This window comes from Tympanuchus pallidicinctus, unplaced genomic scaffold, assembly GCF_026119805.1.
Source record: "Tympanuchus pallidicinctus isolate F22 unplaced genomic scaffold, pur_lepc_1.0 scaffold27, whole genome shotgun sequence".
Taxonomy (NCBI): Eukaryota; Metazoa; Chordata; class Aves; order Galliformes; family Phasianidae; genus Tympanuchus; species Tympanuchus pallidicinctus.
In genome coordinates this window covers 6183534-6195810 of record NW_026294744.1, presented here as the reverse complement: position 1 = coordinate 6195810, position 12277 = coordinate 6183534, and the positions used below count along the sequence as shown (strand labels likewise).

At 38.8% G+C, this 12277-nt stretch overlaps 1 protein-coding gene across 2 annotated transcripts in view; it reads right to left on the bottom strand.

The window, feature by feature from the left end:
* Window positions 1-4356: 4356 nt before the first annotated feature.
* ARFGAP3 (ADP ribosylation factor GTPase activating protein 3) overlaps window positions 4357-12277 on the bottom strand; it is a 32856-nt gene continuing 24935 nt past the window's right edge. For both annotated transcript variants that reach the window (XM_052690649.1, XM_052690651.1), the window contains exons 12-16: window positions 11688-11825; window positions 10408-10531; window positions 8958-9048; window positions 6056-6177; window positions 4357-5474 (exon numbers count right to left, since the gene is read on the bottom strand). In XM_052690649.1, the coding sequence (XP_052546609.1) occupies window positions 5457-5474; window positions 6056-6177; window positions 8958-9048; window positions 10408-10531; window positions 11688-11825 (493 nt within the window). In that variant the 3' untranslated portion in view covers window positions 4357-5456. The remainder of the gene's footprint in view (window positions 5475-6055; window positions 6178-8957; window positions 9049-10407; window positions 10532-11687; window positions 11826-12277) is intronic.

The following is a 12277-nucleotide window of genomic DNA, read 5'->3' as shown; positions in this document are numbered from 1 at the left end:
TGCCCCATCCCTGAAGATGTTCAAGGTCAGGCTGGATGGGGCTTTCAGCAATTGAAATTGACTTGTAGATGTCCCTGTTCATTGCAGGGGAGTTGGACTAGATGATCTTTAAATGTACTTCCAACTCAAACAATTCTATGGTTCTATGATTTCCCATTTTGCAAAGAGAAACAAGAGAAAGAGATAGTACCAAGATTCCCCCCTCTTTACTGTTTACTCAGGGAAGGACAGCACACTCTGTATCAAACAGTACCAAGCATCAAGTTTATGCTTGTCCTGGTGTTTTTGCAATTATATTTAAACATTTTTCCAACCTTTGCAATTTAATATATAAACTCAGCAATGTAAAGTATTAAATAATCCCTTCTCCCTTCTCATTATATGCAGAGTTCCTACAGAACTTTTGAGAGAAGAGAAACTTTAAGGAGGAACTTTCAAGAAGAAACCTTCAGGAGAAGAGAAACTTTAATGGTTCAGAATTGCTGTTGTTCAGCTCCAGCTTTGCAAAAGCAAGAAGTGCACTGGGATTAAGAAAGGCTTAAAGGAAGGGAATGCAAAATTTAGCTTGCAGGAAAACCAGGCCCATTAGTTTTCCTATTATAAAATCTGTGAAGCTTGTAGCAGCAGCATCCCCTATGATCAGAGGCTGACAGATGTGTTTGAAAGTGAACAAAAAGAAAAAAAGAAAGCAAGAATACAAACTTAGTTCTGTTTAGATACTTGATCCAGTCCAATCAAATTCTGTAGGATCAGATGTACCATGGTATTCCAAAGTCCCACAAAGCTCCTCAAACAAGGTGACACAGCCAATAATCTAGATGAAGTTCCTCCACTCTAATGCATGCAGCACAGGAAATATGCAAGAGGAGTTGGAAGCCATGGTGCAATCAGGAAACTGCTATAATTGAAATTGCTGTAATGGAAATGTGGTGGGACGAATTGCACAAGTGGAACACTGCAATAGTGGGCTACAAGCTTGTCAGAAGAGACAGGCAGGGAAGCAGGGGCAGAGGAGTTGCCTGTTATGTCAGGAAGTGGATAGAATGAGAAGTGCTGCCTCTGAGAAAAATGTGGTAGTTGGGGTCTGCTGCAGACTGCCTTTCCAAGAGGAGACTGTTGATGAGGCTTTCTCGCTTCATCTACAAGAAGCATCGTGCCTGCAGGCTCTCATCCTGATGGTGGATTTCAACCACCCGATATCTACTGGGGAACAACACTGGAAGTCTGCAAGCAAACCAGGAGACTCCTGGAATGCACTGAGGACAACTTCCTGGTCCAGCATAAGATACCGGGAGAGACTGGCATGGCTGAACAAGGACCTGCTTGTCAAACCGAAGGAAAAGAGGGACAGGTACAGGCAGTGAAGTAAGGTTGCGAGCCCTGGGAAGAATATAGTAATGCTGTCTGGATGTGTAGAGATGAGATCAAGAAAGCCAAAGTGCAGATGAAAGAGAATCTGGTGAGGGATGTGAAAGATATCAAGGGATTCTATGGACACATTGGTCAGAACAGATAGGCCGAGGAGAGCGTACTCCTCTGATAAATGAGAAGGGAGAACTGGCAGTAACAGACAAGCAGAAGGCTGAGGTACTCAGTGAGTTCTTTGCCTCAGTCTTCACTGGCAGTCACATTTCCCACATCTCTCACATCCCTGAACCACTAGGCAGATGCTGAGAGAGTGAAACTCCTCCTGCTGTAAGAGAAGTTTGAAACCACCTGATGAGACTGAAAGAGAACTTCTATGGCTCAATAATATGAATCCCAGTGTCCTGAAGGAACTGCATGATGTAGTTGCCAAGCCAATCTCCATGATATTAGAAGAGTCATGGCTGACAGGCAAAGTCCCTGTTGACAGCATCACTCCCATTTTTAAGAAGGGCAGAAAGGAAGACCTTAGGAACTACACATTGAGCCTCACCTCCGTGCCTGGGAAGATCATAGAACAGATCCTCCTGGAAGCTATACTATTGCATATACAAGATGAGGTGATCTGAAACAGCCAGCATGCCTTCACCTAGAGCAATCACACCTGACCAATCTGGTGGCCTTCTGTGACAGTATCAGCTTTATTGGACAAAAAGGAAGAGAAACTGATGTTATCTACCCAGACTTGTGCAAGGCCTTTGGCATGGTTCCATACCACATCCTAATCTCTAACTTGGAGAGATATGGATTTGAAGGCTGGACTATTGGATGGATAAAGAACTGGTTGGATGGTCACAGCCAGAGCACTGTGGTTACTTACTCTATGTCCAAGTGGAGGCTAGTAATGAGTGATGTCCCCCAGGGGTCCATTCTGGGACCAGTGCTCTTTAGCATCTTTATCAATGATACAGTGAGACTGAGGGCATCCTCAGCAAGTTTGCTGATGACACCAAGGTGAACGGAGTACTTAATCCAGTAGAAGAGAGGGATGCCATAAAAGGCACCTTGACAGGATTGAAAAGTGGGCCAACATGAACCTAATAAGATTCAACAAGGCAGAGTGCAAGGTTTTGCACTTGGGTCATGGCGATCCCAGGTATGTGTACAGACTGGAAAAAGAACTCATTGAGAATAGCCCTGCACAGAAGGACTGAGGGTCTTGGTACACAAAAAGATTAACATGAGTCAGCAGCGTGTGCTAGCAGTCCACAAGGCCAAACATAGCGTGGGCTCTATCAAAACAGGGGTGTCCAGCAGAGGGAGGGAGGCGATCGTTCCTTTCTGTTCTGCCCTCAAGAGTGCTCATCTGGAGTACTGGAGGTCTAAGGTCTCCAGCACAGGTAAGATATGGAGTTGTTGGAGCAGGTCCAGAGGAGAGCCACAAAGATGATCAGAGGGCTGGAGCACCTCTCCTCTGAAGACACGCTGAGGGAGTTGGGCTTGTTCACCTCAGGGAAGGCACTGGGGAAACCTCACTGTTGCCTTTCAGTACTTACAAGGAGCTTATATTCAAGACAGAGACTGACTTTTTACACAGTCTAACAGCGATAGAATAAGGAAGAATGCTTTTAAAGTATAAAAAAGAGATGTTAGATATTTGAAGGAAATTCTTTACTGAGAGGACAGTGAGGCACTGGCACAGCTGCCCAGAGAAACTGCGGATGCTCCATCCCTGAAGGCAGTCAAGGCCAGGTTGGATGGAACCCTGAGCAGTCAGAACTAGTGGGGGGCAGCCCTGCCCATGGAAGGGAGTTGGAACTGGATAGTCTTCACTGCCCCTTTCAAGCCAAGCCATTCTATGATACTATTCCACTTGAGGAGTTAAAGTTGGCTCTTCCAGTGTACATGGCAATCCTCCCCACCTCCACTTGATGAAACAGGGACACCTCAGTGGTTTATTAATGACAAAAAGAGGTGCATTAGAGGTTAAGAGCTACACATCCAGTCACTACGTCAAGAGAAGGAATTAGTGGTAATGGGTTGCCATAGAGAACCTGCAACAATAAATGAAGGCATAAATCCAAATGACGTTAAACTAGACAGTATTTCTGAAAATACTGAATTGTTCAACGCTTTGCATTCCCCAGATTGCAGCACAAGGGAGAAGTTTATACAATTACACAGAAGTTTATACAAAGTTACACTTGCTTTATGGCACATAAGGTAACTCCGCAATTGTTTCCTCCAGTAATTTGTTATTTTGTACTGAAAACACCATTTTTTCCCACATTTTTCCATCTGTAAATGGTTTGCTGTATCACAATGATTACAAAAACCCAAACATGTAGGTGATCTCATTTACATGTTTAAAATACGAGAAACCGAAGGGGAGGATGGGACAGGATGGAGGTAGGGGCAAGGATAGAACTACATTTTATTATACTTCACTGCCTGAAGTAAGGCAACTCTCTCCACACACAAATGTCTAAACCTGCAGATTAGTTTTCAGAAGAGCAGCTCTTCTTCAAGTCACTGGGTGCAGTTGACTGCTAATCTGAAAATAACAACATTTTTTATGTGTAATAAAACATTTTCTCTTTACATTAGGCAAAATCATCTTATAGAGTGGGAAAGGAAAAAACAAAGTGTAAAAGCTCTACAACTGAGCAGGACAAATACTTCTATTCTCAGAAAAGAATCATCATTTTTAGCTTAAATCTGAACAGCTGTGAGAGAAGAAGTTAGAAGAAGTGAGAGTTAAATACAAGAGGCACTGAGAAACAGAAAAACAAATACATCTACATAATCTGAACTGTACTTCCATCACATTTGAATACAGAAACTTTCTTTTCCATCCCACTTGTTGCTTTGATTTCTATTGCTATAGCAATTTAATAAGAAAGTTAGTTTCACTAACTGAAATGGAAGGTTAATTTTACCAGATCATTATATGGAATACAGATGGCAGTATTCAAAAGCTGGAGACTGGTGTCTGCATATATGAATTTAATTAAAAAAAAAAAAAAATCAGTTTATACCAATTTTCTTTTTTTATTAGATATCAGCAGTTTACAAATTTGAATTAAGAATCAAAGGTACAGAACAGAATTAGCTTGAGCTCATTGTTGGTTGTGAGGTTTTTCCGTTAAGTTCTGATCATTTTTATACAAGATGTCATCAACAAAAAAATCCAAACTGTCTAAAACACAGTTCTACTATATTTCCTCATCCAAAATTTCATTATTTATCAAAAAAACTGCGATTGTTCTGAAAATTTTAACAAGTATTTTACTAACTACTCTATTAGGCTCCTTATATACTTAAAGTTTTTTCAATTTGTACACAATACAGATTGTTTTTAAAGCACTTAAGGATTCCATATTGCAATTTTTTTATGACTTTCAAAACCAGGAATAAATAGCTTGTTCTCCTAAATGGATGAAATCTATTATTCAAAATACCAGGTGCCTCATCTCCCCTATACCTCACATTAAGTATAACATTTTCTTGCACAAATGTCATTTTAAAACATTAATCCCCCATCACTTCAATGCACATCAATTTACTGCAAGAGCTTCTACTTCCTGATAAACGCAGGTTTAACTTCACTCTATGTTTTGCTACAGACCACTAAATACAATCTCAGCATAAGCTTACTTTCTTCTCCACAGCTTGTAAAGACAGCCAGAAGATATGTTATGTCTGGCAACTGAGGATACAGCTGCACAGAGGTTTCTGTTGGGAAAGCTCATTTCCAATGTATGTGCTCATCCTTTCTTGCCTCGCAGACAAAAGCAGTAATAATACAAAGCTCCCAACATCTAACATCAAGGTCACTAAGAGAAATACAAGACCGTCAAGGAAAAGGAAAATAAAAGCATATGCAATGTAACAAGTTGCTACATAATTTCTGCTCTGTGAAGACAAAATAGCAATAAAAAGACGCTGCGCCAGAAAGCTGCACAAAAATAGGCTGGAACAATTAGAGACATTAACAGTCTTAAGGCAACCTTTATTCAAATCAGCAGTGTGATTACTTGTGCATCTGAAGAGAAACTCTTCTTTAGTGTACTTAATTGATATGCAAGTTGTTAAGAACCATATCGATCCTAGAAAGCAAACAAACAAAAAAACCAGGCATGAGCATGTTTTCCACTGAAAGAAATCAGTTTCACTTACGTCAGTGAAATAAATTGTAGTTGAATTCTTAAAATCTTTCTTTAAGAAAATTGGGCACTGTTTTGAAGAACTGGAGCTTGCAGCTAAACTGAGAGATAATTAGCCTGATTTTCAAATATAAAATAGCTCCCATCGCCCTCATATAGGAAGCACAAACTGCAGGAAAGCTTTACATGGTGGAGGATAAGATGCCTTAATTTTGTGCATAGATCTAAGGTACTACTGTCAAACCAGAAGCAATACCAGAGTTAGGAACTATAACAGCAAGACAACAGCAAACAAATGGAATTTTTGTTTAGGTTTTCAGAAAAAACACTCTCTGCAAGGAAAGAAACAAAAAGAAGGTATGCAGTAAGCTAAGATTATAAAGAACTACTGTCAATCCTGGCAGGTCTATGAAGTTCAAAACTGAGTCCATTCTTTTCTTCCCAAAAATAATTCACAGCAGGATCTATGACATTAGATGCCTACAAGACAACTTTAACTGAAGTGTAAGATATTTTTTGCTAACCTGTATAGATGTCATGACTCCATTAGCGAGTACAGAAAGCTTTCCAGCCACTGATTTCACTCCTTGTTTAAACTGGGCAATATCAGGAGCAGAAGGCAAGACGTTTGTAATGTTGTAGCTTCCTGAAGGGGCAAACACACAGACAAAAATAAAACAGTTCTGTAGAAAAAGCAGACTTTTTTCCCGTAAGAAGTACAAAATGCTACTAAGTGGACTAAAGGTGAACATCTGATAACCACTACAGAAAACAGTAGGTCGAAATCTTAAATTTCTTAAATCCATCTTGCTTTTTATTTTTTCATTAGCTCCTACTTCCACCCAGTCTGTCATTTTCTACACTTTGCATTCCCAGTTAAGCAGTATATGTTTGGATGAAACATGATTTATCCTGTGCTTCCAACCTGCTGTAGTGGTATGTCTTGTATCCTGGACAGCTGTGCTTACGTTGCAATTTGGAGATGAATGAGAAGTAAGGAACCTTATTTGTGTGCATGCATGGACATGCTTTGCTCGCTGTTCTGCATTACTGCATCCACAGACTGAACATTCTCTGGAATTACAGCAATGGTCATTTGCATAGCAGGTTTTCACAGTCCCCAACAAAGCTGGCAATCCAACCTTTCTTAGAAAGGGTGTTACCTCTACTGCTGTTATGAGAACTACTGGTCTAAAGACAGCAGAAAGCAAAGATGTTTCAAAACTAATGGCATGGTAAGTATTAACACACAATTAGTCAAATGCTCATCAGTGAGAAGAACTGCTGTCATGCAAAATTCTGCAAAGTATTTTGAAGTCTTCCAAGCCTCTGGTGCTGTAAAGGACACACACATCAGTGAAAGAGCTCTTGCAGAACTGAGATCTCGTGAATAAATAAGGTTCCTGAGAGGAAGCACATTTTCAAAATAAAGACTGGTCCCTCGCCCTAACGCAGGCATGCAGCCAATCAGTACCTCAGCTGCTAAGTTGTGCGCAGTTATCAACCTGCACACAAGTTCATCCAGCTGCAGACACCACATCCTTCAGAACTGTAACTCCTTTCAACAACATTTCCACACACTGGCTTTCAACAGTATTTCTATATACTGGCTGCTTTTTCTTCGCCCCCCTGGAGTGAACCTGCAGCTCCTCTTTTCACATTCATCAAGCTTCCCTTCCCCTGAGACCTTTGTATGGCACATCACCTATTGCTCCTTTTAAAAAAAATCACTATTCAAAAATTCACTATCATTGAGATATCTCTACTTCTGAACTGTAACTTTATCCATTCCATTCAACAGATGCTTCAGCTTTTTTTTTTTTTCTCCTATTAAAGCCAAAACAATGGGAGTAAAAATCACATATATGAACAAAGGGAATGAAGCTCTACTCTCTTCTCAATCGAATGATTTTGCTCCTGCTTTTCTAGTTTACAAGACTCCCAGACAATTGCACAGAATGACAGAGGTAGATAACTCCTTGTTTTCTAACTTCTTTCTAAATCATCATTTCCAAGTCAATGACCTGACATGCCATCTTTCAAAAGTAACAGGTATTAAAAAGAATACAAACTAAAAACTCTGTTTTGCAGCCTTATCTTTTTGGTAACAATGTTCTGTGTAAAGACAGGTATCCTGAAACTTGGTGACATAAAATCTCAGCGGCGTTCATGAAAACAACTTTTTCAAGACTCTCTATTGGCAAGGACCCCAGAATTACAGAAGTGCATTTGTTGCCAACCTCCGGTCTTCTGATAACATTTATTTTACGGAACTGATCAGGACCTTGGCATTAATCCAACAACAGACAACCTATGAGTGCAGTAAAATATCTCAAATGGTCACCATCTACAATAAACCTTTGAGAAGGGGATTGTAACAGAAAAACAAGCAGGAAAGACAGATTCTAGTGCCTGAACATAATGTGAATTTAAAATACACGAACTAACAATTCTTGGTGTATTATTTCTTCACTTTTACTGCTCAGAAGTGTAGTAACTACACAGGAAATTGAGCCACTTTGTAATGAAACTTCAAATTCACTGTTGAATTACATAGCAAGGATGCCAGTCGCAGTGAGTAACTAACCATGAAATGCAGGAAAGTATTTTGCATTCTTTTATTAGAAATCTCTGTACTCCACACACCCTAAGAGATTTTCCCAGTAGTGAGTAATGAATAAACATGTGCACAGTTCCTATACACATAATAAACTTCGTATAACTGCTTATGAGTATCCTTATGTAGAGTACGATGAGAATTTTATCATGTATACACCTAGTGTATAAGTGAGCAGAATCCTCAAACATCATATTCTGAGAAAGGATACAGCCCATTTTGAAACAACACTATGCTGTTGAATTATTAGCAGCATGCTAAAAAACAAAGACATTTTCAACAGCCTAAACACTACTTTCCAGTCTATCTAATACTTAATTTCTAATCTGATGATATGTACTCCAACAAACCTTCTCAACAAATAACTTGCAACATTTCCTTAACAATTTGGCAAGACCAGTGTTCAAAGTAGATTCAATACTATTATTACAATGTGTGGCATGCATGTGGTAACTCATCAAACGATTACCTGAATTTAGGTGTCATCTCCTTTGTTTTTAAGATATTACTATACGGTTTCAGGTCTTCTTTGTTTTCATACACAAAAAAAGCAATATGTCACAAAAATTATACTAAAATACTGAAGTCACTGAACTGAAAACACGGAACTTTTTATCTAATAAATGAACATTCTGTAAAAATGACTACAGCTGTCTTGCTTGCTTGATGTATTAGCAATATTAATGCATACTGCACTTTGCATACTTTTTGCAGAATACAGCAATAGCTTTCTAACACCATGACTAGAAGCAGAGTACTGGAATGCATCCCACAGCACTCTACAGTTTCTCACCCAGTTAAGTATGTACCTGCTGGCTGCTTTTTCTGATCTTCAAACAAGTCTGCTGAACTTATAGAGGAGCTTCCAGAAAGTCTTTCCAGTCGAGCCCTAGCTTCATACTACAAAAGAATTGAGAAGAAAAAGTATTTTAACAGCGTGCTGGCATTTTGAGAGCTGATGTAAAATAACGAGATTATAAAAAGTAAAAACCCATTTGAAGTTGACCATTCTGAAAGCTACTGTCATATTATATGTAGCTTATACAGCATGAGCTTGTCCTCCCCTCAACTCTTTTCTTAATAGATCAAAGACTGACATCTTCCTCTGCAACACTGAGAGGCCAGTTCACTATTAGCTCCCCTAAAAAAAGTTTATGTTGCTGACCAGGCAGAGGACAGTGCGCTATTCAATCATTAAAAATCACAACAAAAAATATGAAATAGTGGGTAGGTATGAAAAACACTCCAGTTAGCATCATTTTGGCATCACAGCACGTTTGTATCATAGAATCATACAATGGTTTGGGTGGAAATGACCTTAAAGCCCACCCAATACCAACCCCCCCCTGCTGCTAGTAGGGCTGCCACCCAGCAGCTCAGGCTGCCCAGGGCCCCATCCAACCTGGCCTTGAGTGGCTCCAGGGATGGGTCATCCACAGCTTATCTGGGCAGCCTGTTCCATGCTTCACCATTTTCTGAGTGAAGAATTTTCCTCCTATCACCTCATACCTCCCTTCATTTAGTTTAAAACACTTCCTCCTTGTCCTATTACTATGAGATCATGAGTCACCCTCCTGTGTACAGAAAGGTCACAATGAGGTCTTCCTGAAGCCTTATCCCTGCTGAATGATGATTTTAATTAAACTTTTCCCAGTTCTAAGTCCTTGGGAATGGTAATAAAATGATTACATCATTTTACATCACTGTTTACACTGTTATTTTTTCTTTAAAAGAATTTTTTTTTAAAAGTGATTTCTTGTCTACAAAATTCTAACTAATATTAATGCTTTTGTTTTATTATTATTTGTAGGCTGATCCAATTATATGCTATTTGCTGAGCAATTTATAAGCTTACCTAGCCTTACAATTATAAGGAGACTGCTCCTTTCATCAACAATTCGTTAGCATCAGATTTTTCTTTGCAATGAAAGAAGCTGGACTTCATCCAGCATCAGGCTGATTCCTTCTAAATCAAAGACTGCTGAATGACTATCTATCACCCCTACCAGAAAAGAATGATACTGGGGGCAAAGCTCCTCCTAGCATTTTCAGCTCCTTGAGAAGAAATACTAAACCATCAGTTACTGGAGACTTGTCTATTTCTATCAAACAAATTTTCAAACAAATATAACTCTACAAAAGTAACAATTTTACAGATGTTAAGTATTTATTGCCTGCTCTTTATATACAACAACACCTTGTTCTACAGCCAAACAATATTTTCACATTCAGCAAGGTTTATCACTGTTTCCAGCTTACATCTGCATGATCTTGCCTTCCGAAATACATGTCTGATGAAATTGCTTTTACATTGCCAAATTTTTTTTGTGCCTCATCGGTGCTTGAAGACGGCTCATATTCAGGCTTACGACGAGATGCAGGCCTAGGAAAAAAACCAGAACGCATTGGCAGTGTTACATTTATATCATGGCAGAATGCTAAATCAAATAAGAAGCACTACCATCTTCATTTTTTTGAAGTCCAGAAGCATAATTGTGATTTATAAAATAGCAGCACGTAGAAATTAAATCAGCATAAACCCAGGACTATATAACTAGTCTGATATAGCAGCAAATAAAATTTCAGTGACAGTTTTACAAGACAATGAACTTATAGCATCTGAAATTCATGAATCCTGCCTTCTTTATTTTTAGAGCTCACTGAAAAAGTAAGCCAAAATTACATCAACAAAAACAGGATATTTCTACAAAACCCCAAAAGAAAAACAAACCCACTTAAAAGCACAACATCAGTGAAATTCACATTTAAGCCAAACAGTATGAAAAGATCTGGCCTTTTATCTCAGCAAACATGCATATGCTTATAACTTTTTTTTAAAGAAAAAAAGAAGCTTAAATAACAAACTAACAGCGTTATGAACAATATCAATGCCTGTTTTGTGCAGAATGTATGGTCCAGTCTTTAAGAAGAGACCATGTTTGTCTTAAAAAAGAAAAAGTTACATTAAGCATACAGATAAGTGAAAAATTGTTTTAAATAAGAACAGAAGCAAATACAGCTGGCAATCACACAAAAGCCCACATTCTTGCATTTTCCATTTTATTGAAAAGATGAAAACACAGCTGTCACAAGAAGAAATACATTCATCTCTTATCAAAGAGACAACAGACCTAATTGTGATGATATCTTGATCCCAAGAGCTTAGTTTCACTCCTTCGGTAACTGGGTTCTACTTGGTTCATAAGACAATACACAAAGGAAGTAAAACAAGCACGTACTCAAAACACTCAAATATGAGTCATTCTCTATTTTGCCTACCACCCTTTTGCTGCAAATACTTTGGAAACTACCTCCAGTAGATACACTGCAAATCAAAACAGACAATAACTTTTTTAAAAATACTGATCACCAAATTCAGCTTACAAAGAAAACTCAGCCAGGAGGTTCCTTGCCTGATAATCAAAGCTGTGACCAAATTCTCCCTCTAGTCAGAAAAAAATTGCACTACTATAATCAGGATTCAAATTGTATTAACATGCTTGGACTTTCTGTTCAAAAATCAGTATTTCTTGGCATACCTCTCTGAAAAGCCTGTATTTTTCGGAGTTAATATTACATCAACATCTCTGCTATTACTTTCCTTCTTCCAAAAAGGATCTGAATTGTCATCCCATTTAGAGAAAGTGTTGCTTCTCAAATCTGAAGAATCATAGTACCTAAATAAAAGAAAAAAAAAAAAGAAATAGTGAAAAAGTAGAATCTTACACTTAACTGAGTGGAAAGTTCACCTTCCCTTTAGGCTGGATGTGGCCACAAATGTACGGTGTGGACTTCCAGAGAGATCTGTTCCCATCAAAGACAGCAGAACAAAGATTTTGTTAAGTATTCCATCTGTTTTAGGGTCAGGCAAAACACTTGGAAAAAAACACTGTCAAGACACCTACTTGACATAAGAGAAATCCTTCAGAACAAACCCTGTGAGCACTGGTTTTGCATCATGACAACCCTACAAACCAGCCTGTTCATAAACACTTGGTGCTCTTCACACTCCATAGTAATATACCAAAATAAAGCCACCACCACTTTCAAGGCACTTTTAGAGATCCAAATGTACCTAACCCATGCCATCTGATGGTGCTGTGGGTCCACATGCAGGAAATTTTTTCTA